This window comes from Amblyomma americanum, chromosome 1 (genome assembly GCF_052857255.1).
Source record: "Amblyomma americanum isolate KBUSLIRL-KWMA chromosome 1, ASM5285725v1, whole genome shotgun sequence".
Taxonomy (NCBI): Eukaryota; Metazoa; Arthropoda; class Arachnida; order Ixodida; family Ixodidae; genus Amblyomma; species Amblyomma americanum.
Window position 1 is genome coordinate 443,728,292 of NC_135497.1, and position 26,416 is coordinate 443,754,707.

The 26,416-nt window shown below is 46.7% G+C and overlaps 2 protein-coding genes across 2 annotated transcripts in view; both read left to right on the forward strand.

Annotated features, from left to right (window-relative positions):
* The window catches only part of RpL35 (Ribosomal protein L35), a 170,538-nt gene that overhangs the window by 3,564 nt on the left and 140,558 nt on the right, over nt 1-26,416 (forward strand). The window lies entirely within an intron of this gene.
* Nucleotides 2,432-24,831, forward strand: LOC144115925 (ankyrin repeat and SOCS box protein 8-like). Its single transcript, XM_077650555.1, has 3 exons — nt 2,432-3,221; nt 10,081-10,329; nt 21,778-24,831. The coding sequence occupies exons 1-3, from the start codon at nt 2,988-2,990 to the stop codon at nt 22,162-22,164; spliced, it is 870 nt and encodes a 289-aa protein (XP_077506681.1). The 5' UTR covers nt 2,432-2,987; the 3' UTR covers nt 22,165-24,831.

Consider the following 26,416-nt stretch of genomic DNA (forward strand, 5'->3'; position numbering starts at 1 on the left):
CATTTGCTCTAAAAGCGTTGGGCTCAAGCAAAGGTGCCCATTATCCCAAATACCCTTCAACACTTACACAGCTTACTGGACACAGTGCTTAAGAAGGGCCATGTTTACAGCTTTTGAAGATAAAATCTTGTGCCTAGCATTTGCAGAATCAGGAGCAGACCTGCAGCACCTCGGCATCGGTCTAGAGTTGTGGGCAAGGACCATCACAAGTGAAACAAAGGAAAACACACAGTAAACATATGTAAATGTCGCTGCAACTGTAGAATTGATTTCTGTCTTCGGTACAGGCATGTAAATACAGTATTGTGCGTTTTTATCGCTGACACATTCAAAAATTTCCCCGCCTCAACCGCTGGCTCATTTGCGGTGAAACTGCACACAGAGCTTGCGTATTATGGTAACTTTTGTATCGTAGCAAGTTTGACAATGGTACTTACTTAGTTCAGGCGCACATGATGCGAAAACGTATGCGTCTACGAGAGATCGGCGAGCCAAAACCCGCAAACGACGCTTTTTCGCCGAAAACCGGCAGTGGCGCCATCTGTTTTCGGCAGCGGAAAGCGTTGCGACTAGGCCGCCGAGGCGAGCGTTGCAAGGAGCGCGGGCTCGCCTCTTTAAATCAGTTGTTTTGATATTTTTCCGCTAAATTAGCCGAAAATGTTGTAAGCGCTTCAGTTGAAGCAGACGCAAATGCCGAACGGCATATTCAAAGGGCCCGCGCTCCTTGCAACGCTCGCCACGGCGGCTTTGTAGGTGACGCTTTCCGCTGCCGAAAACAGATGGCGCCACTGCCGGTTCTCAGCGAAAAAGCGTCGTCTGCGGGTTTTGGCTCGCCGATCTCTCGTAGGCGCTTACGTTTTCGCATCATGTGCGCCTGAACTAAGTAAGTACCATTGTCAAACTTGCTACGATACAAAAGTTACCATAATACGCAAGCTCTGTGTGCAGTTTCACCGCAAACGAGCCAGCGGTTGAGGCGGGGAAATTTTTGAAAGTGCCAGCGATAAAAACGCACAATACTGTACACACCCGATGCGATGGCTTGAATCTTTTCAGCCACAGGCTGAAATTCCAAACAAAACAGTGTGCATAGTGACAAGTGCCCAAGAAAGATATCACCTGGGCAGGTGCAGTTATCTGGCTCTCTTACAAGCCCAAACAGGTCCCCTGGTCATATATTGACAAGATTTTTCATCTAGGCCTCACCATGTCGCAACTGCAGAGAATTGAGCTTGTTGGTTCGTACTGAGGCAGGCAGCACAAAAAGTTAGAAGGGAGACAACACACACAAAGCAATTTCTAACACCTTCTATTGATCAGACAGACATGCACAATAGGAAAAAATAAGATCTAGCGTCATGTGCCCCCGCCGACAACTCCATTTGCTTCATGTTTGGCAAAAAGGGCATACACATTTTTCATATGCAATAAATCTGTTTTCGTGGTTTTTCACATACTTGGGTTTCTTTGCAAGTGTTGACCCTATAATATGGCACAAGCTCGGCCAATTTGATGGGAACTCAAAAAAAAAAAAAATCTTTGACATTGGCATGTTTAGATTGTCGGACAGTTTACACAGGCGAAACATGACGGCTACCAAGCTTCTGTCGCTTTTCCGACGATGACACTGGGCGTTCAGTCTTGCGTGTTTGGACCCTTTCCAAGAGGCGCTCAGCGAGAGAATTCACACGATTACGGACGCCCCTTTCCAAACTAGGCTGTCGGTAGTGCGTACTCGCCCTTCAGTTCCGTTTCTTTTCCTTTTCGCGCTGCCCGAGATGCACTGCTTTAAACGAGAACATTGTGCACATAAGCGCCACGGCACGCTAAGTCAGACCGCAGACGGACGAAATCAACTCCACGGCTTAACCCGACCCAAAGTGCGGAGAGCAAAACAGCAGAAGCAGCCGCGGCAGTTTTCGCGTCTGTAACGAACCGAAGGCCACAGCGGCTGCTATTAAAGTCATGGAAGGAGGGGAAAATAATTTGTTTCCCCTTCCTCCATGCGTGCAGCATATTGAGGTGTGGGCCTTCTCTCTTCCCTAGCTCGGTATGATGAATAAACCCAGGAGGCTACAAACATTGCCTTAAATTATTTAACCTGGCAGTCAGCAATCCTGAGAAACTCGACAGCAGCCAACGTTCATAGAAATACAACGCGTTCTATGAACGTTCGCACAGCTCGCCACAAGCCGCTGCGCACATGCCACAAATGCCACGTTGGCAGCTGCTGCGGCCGCAACATGACTTGGATCTAGTGGCTCTAGGTGAGCTTGGTGAAATAAAGTTAAAATGCTTTGGGGCTTTGGTGTGAAAATGCTACAAATTGAAAAACAAAACTCACGGGTCAAAAATTATTAATTATTTAAAAAACTCAATTTCTGGCTTCTCATTCGGTGGCACCTTGAGCGCCTGAGATGTTTATTTACCTGACAATTTATGAACCAACCATACATAGCTGAGGCCCTATTACTTTTGCCAAAGCCTACAAACACAAAATAAACAGACGACGCTGGAGAAGGACCGAGTTGACCGAGTCTCCAGACATTGCTGAAGTATTGCTCCAGACAAGTCAATCCAAGCGAGCGCTGTGCTGTAAATCTTGTAGACTGCTTCGGGCTCGCAGCTGTACTGTACGGCTGCTACCTATCTAGTCGAAGGGCGTCCAAAGGTGCGAGTGATCGAAAATCATGCGGACTGCAACGCACCAGTGACTCATCTGAGAGGTGTCCCGAATCGTGAGCACGATAGCAGAAAATGCGCTAAAGGGGTTCAGCGTTAGCTACCCGTCCAAGGGGGCTTGAGCGTTTCGCGGAGTCGACGGCGCCTTGTCAGCTGCCTGAACAGCGTGCTCGGAGGCGATGGGCGTCGTCTGGCCAAGACCTTTGTGACGGGGACATGTTCTGCCGTGAGCGTAGCCGCGCTGACTTTTCGCTGGCCGTTGACCCGAGCGGCGCGCCCCGGCCCGGCGTGTCGGCGGCGGCGCCATGTGGTACCTGATGGAGAACGCGCAACGCTCGTACACGCTTTCCGAGAGGCTGCTGCGCGCCATCGGCGTCGGCCACCACTCGGCGCCGCGGGCCGAGCAGGAAGACATCGAGGAGCTGATCCGCCAGGGCGCCGACGTCAACCAGTCGCACGGCACCTTCCTGCCGCTCCACTGCGCCTGCATGGTGGGCGACGCGTCCAGCGTCGCCCTGCTCCTCAAGTGGGGCGCCGATGTGAGAGCGCTTCTTCCTCTGGCAGCACCCTCGTGCAGTCGGAGGGTTGTATTGCTGCCGAGCCCCTCTTCTTGGCAGAGTTTGCTTTGCGCTCTGCATGCTGCACGGCGTCCACATTCCTGTGCGAGCTGAGTAGTTGGCGAGTGGCGCGATCGTGTTGACCTCACTGCCACATGTCATTTCTTACTAGCCCTGCAGGCTGCTGCTTAGGTTCTTGGACTTCCAGTGGAAATAAATAGTGTAAAGTTCCCAGTACATAACAGTTGGGCTGGTTGGTATGGCATTCTAAATACTGAATTGGACAGGACAAGCACTCTCGCAGCTAAGTTTATTCGGGATCTTTTCCGGTGAACAACCTGCCTGTGCAGTCACAGTCCTGTCCAGTTTCTGTCCCTTGTTTTTAACAGTGCTTTCAGTATTCAGAATGCCGTGTGCAGCTATGCTTTACTGCTTCCCTTTGCTTGTCACACAGCAGGACCAGTTGACATCTCATGTGTCTGCTACGCAAATCCAGTGCACATTCAGTGTCTGAGGGGATATGCCAGCTTGTGCTGTGCTTTTCGAGTGCAGCCTCCTGCACTGTGTGTATGCTGCAGTTTGCAAAGAAACAAAAGGGATAACCTGCATTAGGTCGAATGACTATACTTTTGAGTGTGTGATGTTATTGGAGTTAGTGGTGCTTTTAAGTGATGAAACCTGAGCAGACTCATTGGGTTAATGTTAGGTCTTGTTCTCCCGGTGCAAATGTCGATGCTTTTCAATTCCCTTGCCTCAGCTGCCATGTTTGCACCAGCTGAGCCTTTAGAGGACACACACTGGAGCATGTTGCCCTGGCTGCCATATAGAAGAATTCACTATTGCCTGTAGCCTGCATTTTTGAATCAGTGGTGCAGTGTATGGAAATTCTGACTGTTGTTTCATGTTGCAGTTGTGGTTTTGAGCATCCACCTCTCATGTGAGAGGTGCGGGTTTCGATCTCCAGTTTCACCAGGCACCCAACAGTAATACAAATGGGTGCAAGCTTTCCCCTGTCCTGGTGCTCGGCTTATCTGGAATGAAATGCTTGGAAAATGAGTCTTTGACCCCACCTTCTGTAGACAAAAATACCTTGTGCCATGGCGCTCTTTGGCCAAAGCTTCCCTTGTGCCATAAAAATTTATCATCATCCTGTTGCAGTTCACCAACTCACCTGAATTTCCACTTTAGCTCATTAGGCCTACCTGAAGCTTCATATAGTAATGTGTTCAACATGACCATGTTGGCATGGTCACTCCCCTGGTATTAACTGCATGCTTTCATGTCAGAAGGAGGACGTTAGTGGAAAAAGAACTACAGAAAAACCACTTTCCACCTTTCCTACTTTGCACCCACTGCAAGACCTGCTTCGGTAACATTCCCGTTGGCTAACGGGAGCGCATATGTGTTAGAGTTGTGCCACTGGCGACACCATCCACCCTGCACAATGTCCTGCAGTGAAAAAATAAGAGGTGGTGGCAGTCTGCTTGGCCAGCTTGTTTTGTGCCAGCTGTGCACACCTGTGTGAGAGGCTGGCCAACAAGTTGATTCTCCCGTTCCACTTGTAATAGTGTTTCACAATAGTTCACTCTCTGGCATTGCTATGCTCATGGGATCCCTATTGTTCTCACGAGTCGTCTGGAACCTCGGGAGCGAGTCCCGGTGCAGGTGGTAAGATGAGTCCAATGTTTTGTACTCCTGTCGCAAAGGAGAAGGGATCTCAAAAAGGATTGGTGTCAGCTGTACTCGCCATCATCTGGAATGATTTATTCTTTCAAGAAGAGTACGTGGTAAGACTGCTTTGCGCAGCGTATCTTCACTATATCAAGTGGTGGTAGCCGCTCCTCAATCACTGTTGGCTGAGAAAAGCAGCTGGTACAGGTCTGGTGTGCACCATGACTTAGATTTCAGATTGATCCATGGGCTTAGCGACAACGGTTGCACTAGCTGGCAGAATCCCAAGCTAATGTGCTTGACTATACCTTCACTTGGCCATAGGTAGTGCAGTTTTGCATGACCACTTTCCTTTTTGGAAAACTTTGTGCCCTGTTTGTTGCCAGTGTTGCTGAAGCCTTTTTGTTTGTATAGTAGGCAGTGTGCAGCTTAGTTTCTCTGACTTCACTTTGGGAAAAGTTTCCATTCACATGTGCACTAACAAGCACTGGAATGTGCTTGCTTCTTCCGTTGCCTTCCTATGTGTGCAATCCGCCTTAGTACTGAAAAGACGTATTGCCCAGCATCTTGAAAAACAAACCGATTTTGTCAGCTTCTCCTGTGTTTCTGCCATGAAAGATGTCTCATGTTTCTGCGGGGTCTCTTGCAACCATTTGGACTGCCTGTCTCTGCAGACATCCATGTTCATAACAGTACCTTCGCCAGGAGCAGCCTTTGTGGGAAGTGAATGGCATTTTTTGAAGTGGCCGAGCCAGGTGTACCGTATGCAAAAGTCTTTGACCGCACAGAAGGGGTGCCTGTACCTTTCTCTTCCAAACTAAGCCAATGGATTGCCTGGGACTTTGTACTTGAACCTTTTCCACCTCTTCATGTCTCATTCGGAAATGGCACAGTCTTTTATCTTCTCCTTGTCAGATAAAAGGTCAAACTGAGGGCTGCTGAGTGTTGCACAAAGGAAGGCGTTGATGAGGTCGAGTCACTGGAAGCTTTGCCGGAGCACCTCATTCCTGCTTTCCATGCCTCCGGATTTGGGTGGTATATGGCAGCCACTGTTGAAGTACAGCAGTCACCTTTGTGATGCCACGTGTGTGAACCCTCGCAACTTCGTTATTGCAGGTGACAATTTAAAACCCTACATAGTTGGCACAGTTCAAACCCGTGATATGAACTAACACTGGCAAGAAACAGGAAACAAGAATTTTTGACACTCATTTAAGCAGCCCCTCGCGCACTTAGCACCCTGGAGGACAGCCTAGAGCAGTTGGAAGAGCGCCGCTCTATGCAGTATACCTGTTATGGCTTGTTCCACCTATTCTGGCAACACTGGGCTGTGGCAGCCATATATAACTTCTAAGCATGGTGGCAAGGGCAAAATGAATGTGGTACTCAGAAGTTTTCTCCAGCGACCCTAGGAGGGGCAGGGCACCCCTCTCCTCTAATAAGTGTGCCAAAGGGCACTGACGAAAGTCCCCTCCGCTACACCTTGGGATTGTCTCCCTTGCTCTGCACCATGGTTACCTGCATAGGAATGAGGTCTGTAGGCATTAAGTGTAGGGATGTTAAATTTTGCAATCCCACCTTTTGTCAATTTGCCACAGTTGTCTTCTGCATCTATCTTTGTTGCTAGCTAGAGTTGTTGCTTTCTGTTTGCTAAAATCCTTGCAGTCTAGCTCACATCACTGGTATAAAACTTCGTTAATGTGGTAGAGGTCATCAGCCAGTTGAATTTCCTCAGTGATGTTGACTGGGCTAGTTCATTGCAAATTGACAGCTTGCAGAATATCAAGCATCCTCTAAAATTTTCCAACGAAAAACTCTCATTTGCAGATCGCAATCTCACATTCTTGTTCGAAAAGGAAGAGGGGAGATGCCCCTTTATCTGTATAAGAGGGAAGTTGTTGAAAGGACACAATAGAACCTTTCTTTCCTTTACACTCTACCTTGAAAGGTGGTGGTGGCCGGTGGGGCTTCAGTTTCACACAGAATAGGGGACAGGGCCCCTCACCTTTTCGAAGAAGAATACAGTGGAGGGTGACTGACTCATCTCTCCTTGCGCTAAGCCCTACAGTCAGCAGAGCAGGAAGTGAAAACGTGGTCTGTGAACGAGGGTTTTTGGTTGGAAAACATCTTCCTGGAAGTCAGCTTTCCTGCAATTTTGCAAGTTGTCCATTACTGTGTGGCTCCTTCCTTGGCCTGCATATAACTTCGCACTAGTGTGATGAACTCATTTGCAGTTCATAATAGTCATAACCACTTGTTCCATCAAGCCGCAGTGTCTAGCAACCTGGAAAAACCTGGAATTGTCGGGGGATTTTTGTGGGCCTAGAGAAATTCGGAAATTGTCAGGGATACCATTGGAAAAGTGGCAAAGTAAGGGAAAAGGCTGGACTGAAATTAAATTGATGGTCTGTGGTGATTTGCAACGGTATAGCGAGGTGTCAGGGCACAGTTTGTGCACACTGCCATGACATTTTCGCTTCTCACGAACATAACGCTTGACATCCATTCTGCATTGATTTTAGCTTTCTTCCTGCTGCCCACAAAGTGAGCATTCAACATACTCTTGCATTCTGTACGGCTCACACTGCACTGCTCACTAAGTGTGGACTGGTGCAGATCAATGAACATAGCTATACATCCAAAAATATTTTCCTGCAGGAAAAGCGGGTATTAGAATTGTGCAGAATTCATGTACTTTCAGATTTCTCATGCTAGGTGCCACACTGGCTTGACATGGGATCAGAATCATTGTTCATCTGGAAAGTTTTATCCCTTGAACCGGAACAAATATAGGCTAGTTGCTCTGTGATTTGAACTATGGAACAAGAAACTGGTACTTCTTGTTAAAGTGATCTTGTAATTATCCCACAGCAGTGCTACTGTTGAAAAAGGTGCTCGAATGAACAAAGCGTGCCTTGTTAAAAGCTTGAAAGAATCTCTGGCAGCATAACGAGTAGTCATGACGCCCCTGTTTATAGGACTTGGGGTGTCACTTAGAAATTTTCCTGAAAGTTTAATCATTACAGGGGCAGAAAACTAAATTTTAACCACCCAATTTTTTGGGGCGCATCGGAAAGCTTGCTGTCTAAGGTGCTGGATTCTGCAATGGTTTTGTTAGAAACGTAGTAAGTAGACGATTTTTACCAGAAATTTTTCGATCAGTGTGAGCACCCATTTTTATGTAGGCCGATGCTTGAAACCACGATCAATGAAAGCGATGGTGATTGCACATTGGCAGCAGTCATGTACCGACGAATAATATAAATCTCACCCACCAGAGAGTAAATGGACATTTTTAATATAGAGTAGCATCCATTTCAGTTTCCACACCCAATGCTATTACGGCACAGTGATTTGCACCTCGCTGAAAGTTTCAGTGGACCGTGGTTGCTTCTTTATCCGAGAATGCAGGACACAGTCACGCCATCTAGTGACAAAATGTAAAACCACATCTTCGACGATGCAAAGGGCGCATTGCCTTTCATCGAAAGGCGCACTGGAGAGGGTGTGAACTTAAAAAAAAAAGTGTGCTTTTAAAACAAATCAGTAATATTTTACCGAGGTGTGGTCACATGGTGCACTATTCTAATAATGGCAGAGTTTCGCCGCAGAATGGCACTTTATGTCATTTTCAGTGCCAAATGAAAATTATAAGCCCTAGTTTCTTCGATATTGCAGTGTTCAGTTTTCATAATATGAGGCGTGATCTTTTCATTTCCATAAACTCGTGGCACATTTTGGTCAGTGGTCGGTCCCTTTAACTGTAGCTGTCGGTCACTCTTGTGAAAGCATACGTAATCACATGACCACCACCTTCGTGAACCACTAAGGTAGCATGAAAATTCGTTAGCATAATTTTAACAAGCTGTCAAATCTGAGAGCTCAAAGCAGTCAGGTGCATTTGTTGTGCTGAGAAGAAAAAACTGCTGCCGTAATAGCTGCACGGATTGTTTGCTGAAATGCAACAGTGTATGCGGACCATGATGGCCAGAGCTTACTATATGGTGCAACTAATATTCGAGGGGCAAGCATGCTATGCCCCGTTGAGGTCATTACATTTCGGACGTCGTTCCACAGTCTGAGCCACGCCTTTATATGTCATGAGGGAGTAGTGCGGAAGGGTTTGTCTTGCTAAATGGCTCACACGCCAAAGCTGCCGCTCCTCCCATTTTGCAAGCCATCTTGTGTTTCGTAGCAATGTGCCATGCCATGACTCTCTAGTAGCAAGGTTCACTTCACCAGTGAGCAGGAAATATGCCACTTGCAGTTATAACCACTTGCAGGAAATATGCCTTTTTTGTGTCTGAACTGTGACAAGCATCTGTAGTTGCAGAACATGTTAGGCAACGTTTCATGGCAACATTAAGTAGCTTCTTTGTAAGCATTAAGTCATGGTGTCATATGACACTTTCCTGTGAACACAGTTATGTTTTGTATGAACTGAACGCATGCTACATGATTTCTCTTCTCCCATTATGCAATGCCCGACTGGTATTAAGGGTATAACATATGATGATAAGGAGGCATGAAATATTTCTGTGCAATAAATCTGCTCCTTTTTCACGGTGTTTAGTGGACACGCATTTATTAAAGAGCTGGAAGAGAAGAAGCAACAGTCACTTCTTAAGTCACAGCTTGAAGCTTTAGTTTGTTCAACAAAAGGATAAACTCTCTTGAACAGAAAGAGCAAATCTGTTTTAATGTAGCATTTGGAGCCTTCCTAAATTTTGTTATGAATGGTTCATGTATACTGCCCATTATCGTCAGCTATACTGTGTTCCTTCAGTGGTCAGGGTATTTCGATTGAATAGTCAGAGAACTTGAAAAGACTCGCTCGCTAGACACAGTTGAACAAAATGATGAATTGCAATTTGCCAAAGTTTGTTTTCATTAGGCCAATGGGGGGCCAACAGACATTGCGTACCTAGTGTTCGTAAGCAAGCTTCATTTAGTTTGTGCTGTTCAACTCGAGTCTACTGCAGTGGGAAGGGTGAGGCACCGAGCACCATTCTTGTGTAATAACTTGTGCCATCTAGCAGCTGTGAGTGATGCCAGAGTGAGTGAGTTGGTTAATAGCCTAGACATGACAGTGCAATGGACCAGACTGGGGAAGGTGCCAGGCGATCATTGACAACTGGCCCCTCTGTTGCAACTGTGCTGCCTGGTGCAGGTGAATCGCTACGATGGCTACCACCGGACAGCATTGCACCATGCGGTGGAGCGCAGTCCTCAGTGTGCCTCTCTGCTGCTGGCAGCAGGCGCAGACACAGAGAGCGTTGATGTGAACCGGGACACACCACTGCACTGGGCTGCCTTTCGGAACCGTGCTGACTGCTGCCAGCTGCTTCTGGAACATCGGGCACATGTGGACAGCCTTGACTTCAACCACGACACGCCACTCAGCTGGGCAGCTATGAAGGTGAGGGCAAACTGAGCTTAGCTTGGGCATTGGTGACCATGACGATTTGAGGTGACTTTCAAAGCGCACACTCTGAAGCAGGCTACTTGGAGTCTGTCAAGTATTCAAGAGTAGGCATTATGCCAACACGTGTTGTTTCAGTGCGCCCAACTTGAAGTCCTTCTTCAGTGTATACAATGGAATTGCATGCTGAATATTTACAGAATAAAATTGCAAAGCTCAAAATATACTGTCCACTCTCAATAATTCATGCTTGAAGTGGGCACCCACAAAGTTTGTTCAGGTTAAGGGTAGCCATTTTAACATACCTGATGCTGACATGACCAAAGTGAAAGTTCGATTCAACTGGAAGTTTGAATTAAGCAAGTTCAAATTAATGAGATTACACTGTGCTTAGCTTGTTAGATGCTAGCAAATACTGCTAGTTTTGTAGCAGCTTATATACTGCTTTATTTGGTTCTCATTTCTTCTTTCGTTTGGTTCTGGCCAAGAGGATTGCAAAATCTTGTGGGAACTTGAGGCCTACTACAAAAGATGGATTACATTTTGGGCATAGTCCCCTCTATAGAATAATGAATATAAATTATTTGACAAAAATTTAATGTGACAACTTCATTAGTTATTTATGACTCAGTGCCGACTTCAGTTTATCTATAGTTGCGTAAAATAGTTTGCATATGTGCAATATGCTAGCCGCAACTAACTTTGTCTCTGCTTTAGTTTGCCACAAATCACTAAGATTTTATGTTCATATTAAAATGATGGGTTTTAATTAAGGGTGCGCAAATATTCGAAACTTGCAATAATTCTCGAACAGTATTTACTGTTTGATTCGCACCGCACTTTCACTCTTTGAACTATTCGATCCTTCTAAATATTCAGAAATTACAAATTTCCTGTTGTCTCAGCTTGTGGTGAAACATCACGACATTTCCAAACGGCAGTATCTCGCACTTGTCACATTAGTTACTCACTGTTTCGTCATAGAACCGACTCGTAGCGCACGGTAATGCTGGAGCTTACATAAAATGAATACGCTGGCGGCCATTGAGAGCCGCCGTGGCGCACTCGCAGGTCGGAAAACCAAGTGCAGCTTTACACGGCACTGCATTGTGCCTCAATGCAGTGGACAACTACCAGTGAACATAACTGGCAGCGATCCTCTTGATTCAGATCACTACATTAAGAGACGCGACGCACATCGATCCTCTTGATTCAGATCACTACATTAAGAGACGCGACGCACACGGAAGCAGCCCGGCTTGTGGAGGTTACGGCCTGTGTGCACTGCGGCAATTTGGCAACCGCTTTGATCGTTGATAATCCAGAGACTGCATATGTTGGGCCACAGAGAACAAGAAAAAGCGTACGACAGAAATGTCCACATCAAAGCCAGTCCGCACAGTCGTACCCCATCATCCAGCGGCATGGTTTCATTTTCGCACCCTCTGTGCACGGCAGCGTTTTGGCCCATCACGGGACCTGCAGTCCGGCAAAAACTGCTACGCGAGGGCTAAGCGGACTACGTGTCGTCGGAATTCCTCATTTCAGGCAGCATTCCGCAGTCTTCGGGCATCGCAAGGGAGGCATGGAAGGGGATCATCCCACTCATGTTGCAGCTCAGGTCACTGCTCTTGTGTCTGTTTTGCAAGCCATCTTGTTGCGTTTTGCCAGCAGTGCCCTGCATCTTGCCCTTCCAATAATCAACTGCTGACGTGACTCTTTCAGCAAGGTATTCACATCAGCATGCAGTAAGCGCCTTTTGTCGTAAGAGCATTAAGTCAAACTGTGATTTCGACCTTTTTTCTAAGAATGCAGTTGTTATCCAAAGAAATTTAAATGAGTTATTAGTCTACAGAATAAAGTTTATTACTGTTACTACCAGACATGGGCACCCTCACGGGGGCGAGCCCTCATGAGGGCGTTCTTACCTCATTAGGGCTTCACTCGGTGAGGGTAGGGAGGATTGATGCAGCAGAAAAATATGTGAGGGTGAGGGAGGGCACAGGTGGTGAGGAGAGGGTGAGTGTGTCTCAGAGTTCGCGCCTGCCTTAGTTTTCTGTAAGCTTCCTGCTCGGGGTGCAGCCCACAGACCTCTCCCTGGTGTACACAACATGATGTCAAAGGGGACGTGGCCTGTTGGCCAAAATAGTACTGTCGCTTCTTAGCCAGTTCTACATGTGTCATGCGTTCCCCCACCGTCTTTCTTCTTCCAATCAGAGTCAGCTACATATGTCTCACAGCCTTTCTTCTCCCGATTAGAGCCGCCTTGGTACGTGTCACACCTGCTAGACCACGCTGCCAGAAGTTTCATGTTTTCCCCGCCAGACCAGAAACACGTGTGCCATTGACATAGGCCAGGAGAGGTCTATTCTAGGACACACTTGGACGTGGGGATGATGACTAAAGGAAAACAACTAAACAAGGCTGCGTGATCCTCGTGGCCCATTCACTCTGAGCTCTGTTCCTACATTTGCTTATATCACTTTTTTTTTTCTGGTTTTTTATTTCAATCTTCTGTCTAGGTTGCTGTCTAGAAACTACGTTGCTCACAACCCGGTGGGCAGGTTGTGATGACGTCACAAGATCATGTGGCCCCTCCCCTCGACCAATCATTACTTCAATTGCCACCCGCCATGGTGGGCAGGGTATGATGACACCACAAGGCCACATGACATCTCTCGCCCAATCAGTGAATTTCGTCTTGGACATTGGTGGGGTGTTGGTGTGAGGACAACTCTAATGCTGTGGTATTCACAAGCGACAAAGGAAAGTGCCAGGTTACCAAGCTGGCGACATTGTACAGTTGGTCGACAGGAAGCCAGCTACAAGAGAGGGGCCGCACAAGTTACACCGAAAACCCTGTTGCCCGTATATCACCGGGGCACTGCTTCACAACCAAAGACACAAAGTGCAGGGCTCTCCCGGGCTCCAGTGAACACGATGCTTCTAGTAAAGAGTGGTGGCTGCGGACAAACAGGTGTAGGAAAAAATGTCTCCGGAGAAAAAGTCCCCAGAGGAAGCACCCTCTAGGAAAAAAAAGTCCCCAAAGGAAAAATATGCGAAGAATGAATTGTTTGTGAATACACTTGACAGAAAATTGCCTTCTTTATTGAAAATTGTCTTGACTTTGAGAATAGATGCAAGCATGAAGTTTTTGCAGTACCAGATCACACCATGGTCATGCTCTACAGGTGATGCCAAGAAAAACCACACCACAAAGCACATCAGCCGGGGATTTAGTTGGAGTGCCGAATGATCCAGAGACACGCTTGCCCTCGGCCACTCCTTTTCCACCACCATCATTTTTTCTGTGTGGACGCACCTTATCTGTTCGTTGTTTTGTCACTTTCATGCCGATAGATGTAATCACTGTAGCATAAAGAGTTGCTTGATTTTTGGTCCTGTGCCCTCCATCAAGAGTGTTCGAGTGGATGCTCCACATTGCAGCGGGGTAAGTGGGAGGCAGTCACTGAAAAGTTACCATGTTTTGAGCTGTGTTTACCTACCTGTAGGTACCTGAAACATATGTATCCAAACATCTCGGGCAGTTGCTGGCCCTAGTCTCTTGGAATTGGACACAATTAAAGCACCTCTGCAGCCATTACTTTTAGCAGAGCTCTAGCAGGTGTCAAAGGCAATGTATTTTTGCCTCATGCACATATAATAACCACCAAGGCAAGCTTCATGCCTCCTTCTTTCGACTTGACGGTTTCCGTTCTGAAAATAAATACCACATTGTTTAAATCGATACAGGGACAAACATCGAATTTAAAGTTCACTGCATACCGCTAATGCACATAACGTAAGGTATGTCAAGCTCCAGGCCAGGGGAAAGCTTGGTACTCATTAGGAAACCGGTGGGTACCAGGTGGCACTCTCTCTCGCATGCGAGGCAGATGCTCAGATCACTGGGGGTTACGAACGTTTGGTGGCCACCCATCTGGGGACATTTTTTTCTACTTTGAAAATGGGGACGTATTTTCTCAAGGCGTTTTTTCCTGGGACGATTTTCCCGAACCCGCAGACAAACAAGCTTTTTACAACATGAAGCACGGCCAGCGAGTATCCGCCATTTGTCGCCAAAGGCAACAAAGACGAAGAAACTGGCTTTGGGTAAAAAAAGGCAAAGAAAGGACGCATTCCAACTGACTGCTGGAGAAAAAGGGTGGCCTAATGTCATCGATGGTTAGATCTCGCCCCAGTGCAGTCATGCCCTTTCACGCTGTACCTGTTCCGTTCCTTGCTCTGTGAAATAAGTGGTCAGTTGAAAGTCAGCTGTGGCCCACACGCGTCTCAATGTGACTTGCCTCTCCTGTGGTCTCTTCGCATCCCTTTCGAGGTCTAGCTTTTGTGTTTCTGTGTTGTTCCTTTAGGTCAGTTTCTTTATCACAAGTGCTCGGCAGTGGGAAAAACAGGAGCCGGGAAGATTGCTTGGAGGAAGTCTGTACGTTCGATGCATGCGAAGCCAGACAGGGATATGGCGGGCAAGCGAGCCTCCGGTCTGGGTCTGGTACGTTGAGTGGGATGACGGCGGTCCTGAAGATGCACAGCCCAAACTTACCGGCATCTGTGACACCCCATCAACCCTGCAGCGAGCATTTCCACTTTGGGGCGCTCCTTGTGACTGAACCTTGCCTCTCCACAAATAAGCCACCGCTGCCTCTTGCTTTCACAAGCTCTTTCTTTGTCCGTATCTCATTTTGTACTTTTGTATTGGTTCTTTCAATCACGTAACGTTGTGTACATTTAGAAATCTTTTTCAGCCATTTCACTGGTATTACCTGTATTTTAATTAATTTCACCATACCCTGTCTTTTGTCTTATCTCTATAAGTGTAATTCCTCAGTTGTGTGTGCTTCACACCTTCGCCTTTCGGAAATCACGTTATCTTAAAGGGGCTGAGAAACACTGCTTGAACTGATGCCGGCTACACTTCAGATGGATTCTTTGTCACACAGATGCTGAATCAAAAAGGATTACAAGAATCGATGCATAGGAACGGGAGATATTCAATGAAGAAATTTAAAAATACAAGCAAACAAAATGCTGCCCTCGGCTCGATTTCCGCGCAGCTTCCCATTCCTACTTCACTCTCCCAATGACGACACTTAGTGCGACCAATCAAAACAGCCTATCGGAGCACGTGGCAGAAGTTTGCACTCCATGGTTGCCTGTTCTCTGTAACTCGTTCTTGCCAAGGCTGGCAGCGCCGTTTGCACGGCTTCAACGACCATGTGAACGCCCAGCTGACCCAGCGATGCTTCATCGTCACGCCGATGGTGCGGAAGGGAACACTGATAAGTGACGTTCCCTGACTTATGGACCCGAACGCGATCCGAACTGGATCCGAACTCGAGCGCGAGATACTGCGACGGTGCGATGGCCTGTGCAAGATATCAGACACATTTAGCATAGCGTGTACCACTACTGCTTACCGCATACCATTGCCCGTCGTTTCTAGCGCGCTGGTTGGTCATGGCGAGCAAGGGGCGCCCGCTGTTGACGGGAACGTGGCGCCATCTGGCGCCGCCACCCGGTGATCCTCCACAAGCTGACGATGTGCACTGCTAAATGTGAAACGAACGGCTTTATTCTTTACATCCTTCCTCGGGACCGAAACGAACTTTGTGCAATGGCTCAATCAGATCGATTCTGCAAAGCTGTTCTGAGATGCATAGAGCGTAGCCATAAGTGTTGTGTGCTAGGTCGTAGGATGTTTGCAGAAAAGCGCAAAGTCCTTCGATGCAAAAAGTTGCCAGAGCCTCTGGTGGTGTATTTTTGTTTTACTTGCTTTACAGCGCTTTTATCTAAGACAAACAAGTTGGTTTTGTTAGTGTAATATAAAACACAAAAACTTGCAAAATTTATCTCTAGTTATTAACACAATTTGCAGCATATTTGCTATTTGTCCATTCATCAAGCACCCACTAAGTGATGTCATACCCGCTGCTAAAAACCGCCACTGTATGGTGACACCGTCAGCGCCACAAATTTGTTTTTGCGAGCTAATTAAAATAAAAACCGCAGTATACGCGGTACGACCGATGCTAATAGCATCACTATAACTCATTTTATGCAACCAAGAGGCAAAACAATGCACTGATTATGTGTTTCGGGGCCCCTTTAAGCTCTGTGCATGATATTTGTTGCAACTTGATTCAGGGTAGAAATTTTTTATTGTTCGATTTTCCGCCTATGCCCCACGCCTTTGGTCAGCAGCTAATCAGGCGTGACCTCTGTCGCCGATCAGCAGTCTGAACCTCCTTCCTTGGGGGCGTAGTAGTTTGTCGCTTCTCCCCCCTCAAAACTTATGGAGTGGGCAGCAGTGGCTAGATCGGCTTGACTGGTTATGGTAGTGTCTATTCTACCAGCAGCCGCAAGAATTTTGTGGCTGACTTTATCCCACCACTCACTTCTGATTGGTTACTTTGACGGTCGTGAGAAGCATTTTTCGGCGCTTTCTACAGGCCCGATTCTCCCTGCACTGTTCATTGTGCCCACTGCCGGAAGCAGCAGGCTGACCCAACTTTTCTCAGTGATTGGCTACAACTTGAGCATAATCCATGTGTTATTTCTTATGGCCTTCGCTTACTACTGAGAACTTCGGAATGTTAAACAAGATCCATGCGCCTCGACACAGGCGAAAGTGGACGCAGTGAAAAATAGCGCCTAGCACGACTCAGTTTCACCGGAACACCTGCAACAAGGAAAAATAACTTGAGAAGTGCTGACTGTGAGGACAAGGGTGAGGAAGGGCAGACAAAGTGAGGGTAAAGGCGGGGGGAGGGCTAGGGAATTTCACAAAATGAGGGCGAGGAAGGACCAAGGATTTAATGGTGAGGGGGGCAAAGCAAAAATGAGGGCATTTGCCTACCTCTGGCTATTACTACATGATTTGCCCTCCCTTATTTAATGCCTGGCAGGGCTTGCAGGTATAATAAATTTGCTGATAAAGGGTGAAGGCAAAAATTTGTTTGCAATATCTCGGTTCCTTTTTATAGCCACGTTTTATGGAAAATCTTTTGTCTTTAGTTTTAACTACCAGTATTGTTACTTGAAATTATTCGATGCACAACCAGCCTTAACTATTCATGTTCGCTTTGCAGCCAAAATTTTGACAATCGCATGCCCCTAGTTTGAAACCCCTTAACGCCATGTGTCACTTTGTGACGCACTGAATGCATGCTGTGTTCTCATTTACAAATTTGAGCTTTAGTACAAGTTTCAAGTGAAAATTTTCCCAACAGGTTGTACTTACAATTAGAAGTGCTTGGCAATGTTTTGAGGCTGCTGTATGAAGAAAAAAAATACAGGCTGCACATGTGCGATTGTTCACTAATTTTCAATGGATCTGTGTTTCACATTTTGCGGAAAAATTATTTTGAAAGATTTTCTTACTGTTCTGACTGTTTTCTCTGCTATCGTGGGCTCAAAATGCATATTCTCATTGAATATCACACTGATTTCTATCTTTCTACCTGTCACTTAACAGATATAGGGGCTACAAAGTCTCCTGAGCAGCAGTACAGTATAGAGAGACAGAAGGCCAAAAAAAATTCAGTGTATAGAATCAAGGTGGCACTAACAAATTTACGTACTTTTTTTTTTTCAATCTGAGTGCATTAGTTCACACAGCAATGCAGTGTTGATATTTCTCATTGAGTTTTTGATCATTTTAGCGTTAAAGGGTCCCTGAAAAGAGTATTTGGGTTTGGCTATAAAATGCTTGCATTTTAGCGCTCGTCCTACGTCGTTCTTCTACTGTGTCTGTGTGTCTTTCGGCGCTACTGTTTTCCTTTCTGGATCGAAATGAACCATCTAGCCCAAATAGAAGTTCTTTTAAACAATGCTTGCATTATATTGAGTATAGGCCACTGAGCACTCGTGCCGCGTACAAGACCTCAAAAGCAAGCGGATAATTTACAATAAATTTTTAAAAATTCGCTATTTTGCACCTCGCGGTGACCAGTAATGCCGGGCCTTTGCCCGAAACCTGGCACACCTGGAAACCTGGAAACCTGGCATGTCTTGTCATACAAGTGACGTCAGCATCTGGGGGATATCATTGGTTTGTCATGCCAACTCTTTGAGACGTCACTCAGCTAGCATGTCCGCAGCCACTCCGGCGGATCAGGAAACTGGGATTGTCGTGCGCATCGACAGCCAGCTGAGGTAGCGGAGGGGCCGAGTGGGTGGAGGCAGTGCAGGAGCACTGAGACTTCGGCGTGCAAAAATTGACGAGAGGAGAGGGAAAGATGCGGAAATCCAAATTTTTACTAACGATAACTCAGCTTCTACAAAGTGCATTAAAAAAATTCTTGCTGGTGGATATCTGTGAAGCAACGACCTTTAACATGCTTGGCATACCACAGCTTTATTGAGAACCCCTTTCAGAGCCCCTTTCAAGTTAATGTCTTTTGCATGCGTTGAATAAATTTGAACCTGTGCAACCAATGCAAGTCCACATTACTTGTCTGAAAATGCAATAATAGCAAAATGTCCTTTGTTGATGTTCTGTTTTTGTTGTTTTCCTTTTGATTGTTTGTCTTGTTGGATAATTTAAGTTGTCACATGCAGATGTGCTCCATTTTTACTGTTGCTTTTGCTGCTGTCTAGGAAGGTGGGACCAGTTGAGCTGCTGCGATGCCATCCTGAAATAGCCATGCTGAGAGTACTTGTAGATGAGTAACCATTGCAGCTGCCAGCTTTTACTGTGTGAATACAGTGAAAGCTCGTTAATTCGACCCCCGTTAATTCGGACAATCGGATAATTCGACCTGCACGCATGGTCCCTACAATTATATATAGGAGTCTATGGGGCAAAACTCTCGTTAATTCGGACAAATTTTACCGCCCATCGGTTAATTCGACCTAGTTCCACGGCCCGCCAAGAGCGGCGCTACTGTAAAGTTGGAAAAGAAAAAAAATGTAGCGTAGGCCATCCGTACGGTCATCGTCATCAGCAGTGCGAGAGAGGGCGAGGGAAGCAAGGTTAGCAGTGGCCGAAGCGCCCGGTGTCTTTCTTTGTGATTCGTTGCGTCTTGCAGTCGTGCTCAGTTGTCGTGTTAACCCTATCTTCAGCAAGTCTCGTTTTGGCGTGTGTCGTCGTTGCCCCGTGTTTCTTGCTGCTACGATCGCGGTTATTGAACCCTAACACGCCTTTTCTGGATTTTGCGTGCTTTGCCAGCGTGTTTACTGTGCTGTTTTTCGAGTGCGTAGCGCGCCGTGCCTGCGCGCCTCGCCATCGCGTCCTGCTCCGATGGCGACACCGGCAAAGCGGCCGAAGTACAACCAGGCGAAGGACCTAGCCACGAAAGTGGAAATATTGAAGGTGCTGAAGGATGGTGTTTCACGCTCTGACGTTAGAGCTATTGTAGCCGCTCAAATTCGCCCGAAAAAGCAGACGACGATAACAAACTTCTTTGCCAAATAAAGGTATGTCATGCTGGGGCAAATTTCATGTTTTTTGTGGTTCATTCGATATTTCGACATTCGGTTAATTCGACAATTTTTCGCGGTCCCGTCTGTGTCGAATTAACGAGCTTTTACTGTACGATTTTTCAGAAATTTGGCTGGGTGAATTGTTTGTATAACTAGCACTGTTGGTGTGACACTACCTTATCTGCATTTTGGTGTGGCACTCGAAGGAAGTGTGAAAAGAGGATTGTGCATTAGAAAATGTGTTCATCTTTAAGCAGCGCGAAACAGGGCAAGAGGAAGAAACACGAGCGCTATTCGTAGGCCGCACGGTATTCCACAAAAACTCGGTTACGCGGTCCGCAGTCTTGGACCAGTCCGCGTAAAGCCGGAGTTGGTGTTGCTCATTCCTTGCATGCCCGCAGTGGACGCGAAGGCAAACCCTGTAGAAACGTGCCTGTCTCCACCACTCAGAGCAAAGGATACGGCACAACCGTCTCGTGTGCCCAGGGGAGGGCTGCAGCCAACCACACAAAACTTGGACGTCGGAAGGGCACTGTTGGTTTCTTGCATGCCAAGATGCCGTTCTTGCTCTGCACACACACATTGCTATTAGAGCGGTCACCACCGCTGGGTTATGAAGGCCATAGGTTACAGAAGGAAAAGAGCCCATTGTACAAGAAATGTGGTTGACGAGAACAGAAAACTGGGCGAGTTGGGTTGCATTCATCTTTAAGGAGCGCGAAACACAGGACAAGAGGAAGAAACATGAGGCGACACGAGTCTTGGGATGAAATAGATTCAAGGGCACAATGATACATGCAATTGAACCATAGTGGTGTAGAAGGAGCTCTCTGAGAAACAGCGTCCACTCTTTGTGCTATGCTCCTGCATCTGAAGAAAATTTCAGAAAGAAAAGGCATGCAAAACACATGCTGCAGAGCAAACTGTAAAACAAGATGATGGGAGGAGCACTTGCACCACACGCTGGCATCTGCTATGTCCCACTATCGCTTTTTGTAATGGGGGAGGCTAATTTGACTGACTTTTCACATGCCGTAGCTACACCTGGGCTATGAGGCACACTGTAGTGGAGGGCTCCAAATTAACCTTGACCACCTCTGGCTCTTTAAGGGGATATAAACTTAAAAATAAAGAGTTTTGACCCATATAGTACCTTCAAAAAAAGCTAGATGTACAGATGCCATTGGTAGTGGAGCTGTTTTAGAAGAAAGAATTGCTTAAATACCAAGCACTCCTGGCAAATCATGGTACGTTTTTCTGCACTGCAAGTGGTGGTGATTTTGAGCAAGGCAAGTTCATTTGGTGCAACACGTAAATTATTTCCAAGAGATGAGAGCGCTCAGGGTGCGGTTAAACGAACTTGTTAATGACTTACGCTGATTATTTTGAAACAGTTTGTGATTAATAGAATACAAAGTATAAAAAACATCAAAATGCTCCAGTGGTGTCATTACACAAAGTCAGCCCTTTTATGGAGTGCAGCTTTGCGACATCAAGCATCACGTCACAAGTTTGGCTACTATAGTGCAAGTCAGATCTTTTTGTCGAATTGTGAATTTTCCAGCTAAGAATGCAGCTTCCTGCACCAAAAAAGAAGGGTTATAGTTGATCTGATTATTCATTTGCACTGAATTGAAATGCTTAGTTTTAGTCCCATTAATCTGGAGTGAAATCTCACTAAAGTGTTTTTGCATTTCACTTCAATCGAATTGAGGATTGAACCCACAGACTGGTAGCAGAATGCCATAGCCTTGACTGAGCCTCCTCCGTGGTAGGCATGATGAGGCAGGGGCAGCCTCTAAGTAGCAGGGTGAGAACAGGTGAAGCCTTTTATTTCTGACAGTATCAGATACACATCAGCAAGAACTTTGGCAAAAGACAGGATGCCGTGCCAACAGACAACCGGCAGAGGAGTGCACTTTGAACAGCCGGGAAAATGCGTCAGTGATGGCAGTGCTTGAGTTTCAGTCACAGTCTGCAAACATCTCTGGTGTCTGTACGCAGGGCAACTACCCATCGGTGCGCATTCTTCTCGAACACAACGCATCTCCGGACGTGCGCAACTATGGCGGCATGGTGCCCCTGGGGCGCATTGCTGTGCTGCTTGCTGCTGGACTGGAATCTGCAGATGATGAAAAGGCCTTTGAACTGCTGCTGCGGGGAATGGGGCAAATTGAACTGAGGGACCGTGATGGTGAGCTGCCAGCTGTGCTTGCACGCGACAACAAGCTGCGGACACGGCTCCTTGCCGTTTGCTGCTCGCCACGACCACTGGCACAGCTGGGACGGCGTGCTGTACGGCGATACCTTGGTGCACAACACCTGCCCACCGTTGTGCCTCTGCTGCCAATACCAGAGCGACTTCAGAGGTTTCTTCTGCTTGAATTTTAAATCACATCTTGTTGTGTCTGTGAGCTTCCACCTTCACTTTGTGGCAGTATGTTCTCACTGCGTCTGCGCTGCTCTGAGGGAGTGGCTGCCAGTGATTCTCACGCAGGGTTTTAAGGAAGCTGGCACCTGGAGTGCAAGCTAAAGAAGGAAGCCCAATAGAGCTTCCAGACTGGAGTCATGAATGAAGTGGCTTTGAACTGGCACTGCACCCTTATGTCTTCATAAACCTCTTTTGAATTTGCAGCACTGTTTTGCAGTGCTACAATGGAAGAAAAAAAATGAAGGGCAAACTCGGGGGACAAATAAAAGAATGAGAGGATGGGCTAAGCTAAAAATCCTGCCCTAAGTTTGTCCCCCCCCCCCCCCCTTTCATTTTTTTTTTTTTACAAGTAATAAATGTTTTCCATTACCGCCTAGTTTAGTGTGCGAACTATATTTCTTAACGTATGCTTAAATCAAACATCCAGGAATTAGTGCAAGCGACTCTGTTCATTTTATCATTATTTGTATTACAAGTGCAGTGACCTAACTGCTTTGGTTACAATCTCTGGATAATAAACAGTCAAAAAGTGACTGTGTAGACCAGCAGGTACTGCAGCCCTTGTGCTATGCAGCTGCAGATTTCTTCTTTTTAACATGTTAGCATTAACCGTCCCGTTCAGTGGAGAACCCGGCATAGTCGTCGTCGCTGGTGTGTGTGGAAAAGTTGGATTGATCTAGAGGGTCATGACGTTGCAGTGGAGCTGTGGAATGAAAAGTGAATAAAATATTGGAAAACTGGTGATTAGAAGTTAGGACGTGTAGGTGTGTATATAAAGTAAATGAATTGCACTGAAAAGAAAATTGAGGTAATTAGTCTGGAATTGAACCCTTAACCCTAGGCCATGTAGGCACATCCATATGGCTTGGTTAAAGTGGACCTTTATGTGTATGTTATGCCGCCTTTCACATAATATGGAAACAGTGTCCGTGTGTGCTGACTGACTGCTATCACATCACACCCTTATAGGCGGAGCTTAAGTGTCCCCTCATTTTCTAACACGATAGCATTAAGGCTCCCGTTCTGCAGAAAATCTGCCGTCACCATTGGTGTTGTGAGCGAAAACTCCCTGAAAAACAACCTAGTCGTGACCTTGTGGCGTCATCACATCCTACCTACTGGATTGTAAGCAAACTGACCACCATGGCAGCTGGCAGTTAAATTAATGATTGGTCGCGAGAATTTTCTTGGGAAGGGCAACCTGGGCCGTACAAGCCCCACCGGTGGCAGCACCTGCCTGCCAATTCCGCATTCAGTAGAACCTTGGTTATACGACTTTCAGGGGACCACGTGAAACCGTCATTCGATCCGAGCATCCTGTAATCTAAAATCTCGCACAAGTAACGCATTTGCATAATAATTAAACGCGTCCGCTACTCTGGCTTTCAAAATTAAAAGTTCTTTTCCCTGCGTGCTATAAAAGCGCCCGTTTCGTTCTGTGAGGATTACATGGTCATTAGTTCTCAGACCGCACGCAGCCAGGCTTTTCAGCATTGAAGAGGCGGCTTTAGATGAGGCACATGTGTGTTCCTGTCCCTGTGCGTTAAGTAGACGTCACAAGCACCTCAAAAACAACGATGATTTGGACGACGCACCAAAAATATGGCTGCTACGAGTCTTCGAAGACGTTTCGCGGCACACAGTACGACCATGCCAGTGAAATGTCTTTCTGCTCAGACCTCTAGAACCGCTGCCACTCTGCAGCAGCAGACAGCAGTGTTTGTGTTAGGAATTCGCATCACAAAGGAAAAAAAAGAAGACACGATGTTTGCCTGCGACGCGTATGTGCCACCGGCAAGCTTTCTGCAGCGATGTGCAGCCCTCTGCGTGACAGCGTACCACTTGCTCCTGGCTCACTCGGTTTCCCTAGGCATAACATGGTCCGGACTGAAGCCGCAGCGGAAAGTGCTTCCGCACTAGCCGCCAGTGATCATAGAATTGTGTAATTTTGTTACCGCTGCTACAATAACTTCATGCTGGTATGAACATACATTGATTCTCCTAGCGCCTTTGTCAGCAAAGCACATGGAAAAACGGGCCAGGCGAGGCGCCTCGCACCGACGACCGCAGGTCGCACGCGTGGAGTCCAAGCCGTCAGCAGAACCGTCATTACAGCCCATCATGCGCTCGATCGCATTGTTGCACGCACGTCTCCTTCTTGATTCCGGTCTGGAGCCAACTTTGTTGATGTCACGTCTGCCAATAAAGTGCCCCACCAGCGTCTCTCATCCCGGACGGTTCCCGCTGGCCATCGTATGAAATTTTCCGTCGTGTATGGAGGCTTTTAATGCATTATCTCTGTGGGAGATTTGCCGGGCTTGCTTCAGTTCGTCATAAAATGTGGGTCGTTGCATGACCGGCTTACGCATAATCGAGGTTCCACTGTTTATGGGCATTAATTAATCCATTAACGCTATCGCGTCATACCTTTCAGGCGGAGCTTAAAGTGACCCCTCCAATTTTTTTTTTTTTTTCTGCTTGCTGTCCCTGGTAAGTAACCTCAGGATAAACAAGCTCTGTAGTGTGCTATGCATGTTTTTCATTGTACTACCACTTCAGCTGAAGTTTTCAATCAGTTGTAATTTCTGAAGGTGCTCTATAGGAGAAATAAAACACTTTGGTTGTTATCGCTGTATTCAGTGTTGGTGCAAGTCAGCCCTGCACCACTGACATTGCTTTGTTCCTGGCAAAAAAACTTGAAAGCATTGCACTGTACTATATTTTCTTTGTTGCCATATTTGCGTTCATAAAGGCACACCTGCTATTCTGGCTGTGCACCAAAGTATGCCATTCTCCTCGTGTGATGTGCCTATTGTGGTAGGGAAAAATAATTTTTCTCTCCCTCACATAAAGAAAAAAGCCCATTATGGTTACGAGAGCACCTGTATGGAAAGCACTCTAGAGATGCACAGCGTCACATATACCTGGTGTTCCAATGAGGAAGTTACCACAACCCTCGTCTGCAGTGCAAGAGTAAAAGTATAGAGTGCACATGATGAGACTAAAAGGTGATGGGGAAAGCCTGAGTCATGAAGGGCTCCATTTTTTGTCACACGATCACAAGTTTCATCCAGGCGTTCTGGATCTAACAGCTGCTGGCATTGGCGCACTCGCAGGAGGTGCTGTTCCAGCTTTTGCGGATGATAATAAGCTAGCAAGTGGACACAAAAGTGTGGTGCACATGTACAGAAAATGTTTCATTCCTGCAGAAGGTTTGCCATCCGATACATGTGTTGGGTACAGACTGCCCGGATCGGCCTGAGTATGCTTTTCTTTTTTTTTTTTTCCTTGCTCTCAATTCATCACCTAATGCTTGTGGTGGGCTCTGGAATTTGTTGTCCGTAAGCTTGCCTTCCGGACCTCGGCCACAAGGAGGCGAATGGGCAGTTGCCAAGGATGTTCTCCCCACTCGGCAATGTTCAAAATAGAACTGAACGCGTTGCATATGCATGTGAGGTGGTTCACTTTTTGCCGAGGTATTGGTTGATTTTCCAGTAATGTTGAAACTGCCAGATGAAGACTACACACGTCGCTCAAAGCCCAGTTTAGTTGCTGTGCAACATTCGTCTCGTTTCTGGTGAAAGTAAGCCTGGAAAACTTGCGCAGGAATTGAGGTGTTGAAGGTGCACACCTAGTCAGCTGGAATGAGCTGAAATAAAATCACATCATATGAAATTTTATTGCTGTCTGATGCATGCGCATGGTTCTAGACACTTCAGTTATATTTGCTGTATCAGATCAGTGTTGTAAATTCAGGGCATGCATTTGGTGCAAAGCTTCTGCTTTTCAGGGTTCGTTATCTCGCTGTCCGTGGCACCGAGTGTCGCTCACTGGGGTGTATTACTATACTCAAGTGGTTTATTCTTTCCAGCATGGCATGTGATTGCACCGAGCGATGCGCCAGAGACCAACAGCATGCTCCGATGACAAACAGGCTTGCGCTTGCAGGCACCTACCAGTGGGCAATGCCTTCCGCTAAAGACACAGAAGGGAAAGATGAGGCTCTTGGGGACACAAGGTACAGCGAGTACGTGACCATGCTGGCGATTTGTCATTCTGCTCTGACTGCACCTAGAACTTCTATCAAATGGCAGTTCTGCCATTATTCCGGAGTGCCTGTGTTGGATGTTTGCACCAGAAAGGGCCAAAATATTATCGATGTGCTTGCTTGCTGTGCAAAAGTGAGACTAGAGTGCAGCCATGGCGCACTTC

Excerpts from the sequence above, each read along its gene's own strand:
- LOC144115925 (XM_077650555.1), top strand. The coding sequence starts at position 2,988 with ATGTGGTACCTGATGGAGAACGCGCAACGCTCGTACACGCTTTCCGAG. Across the intron at positions 3,222-10,080 it reads TCCTCAAGTGGGGCGCCGAT|GTGAATCGCTACGATGGCTA; the intron begins GTGAGAGCGCTT and ends TGCCTGGTGCAG. Across the intron at positions 10,330-21,777 it reads TCAGCTGGGCAGCTATGAAG|GGCAACTACCCATCGGTGCG; the intron begins GTGAGGGCAAAC and ends GTCTGTACGCAG.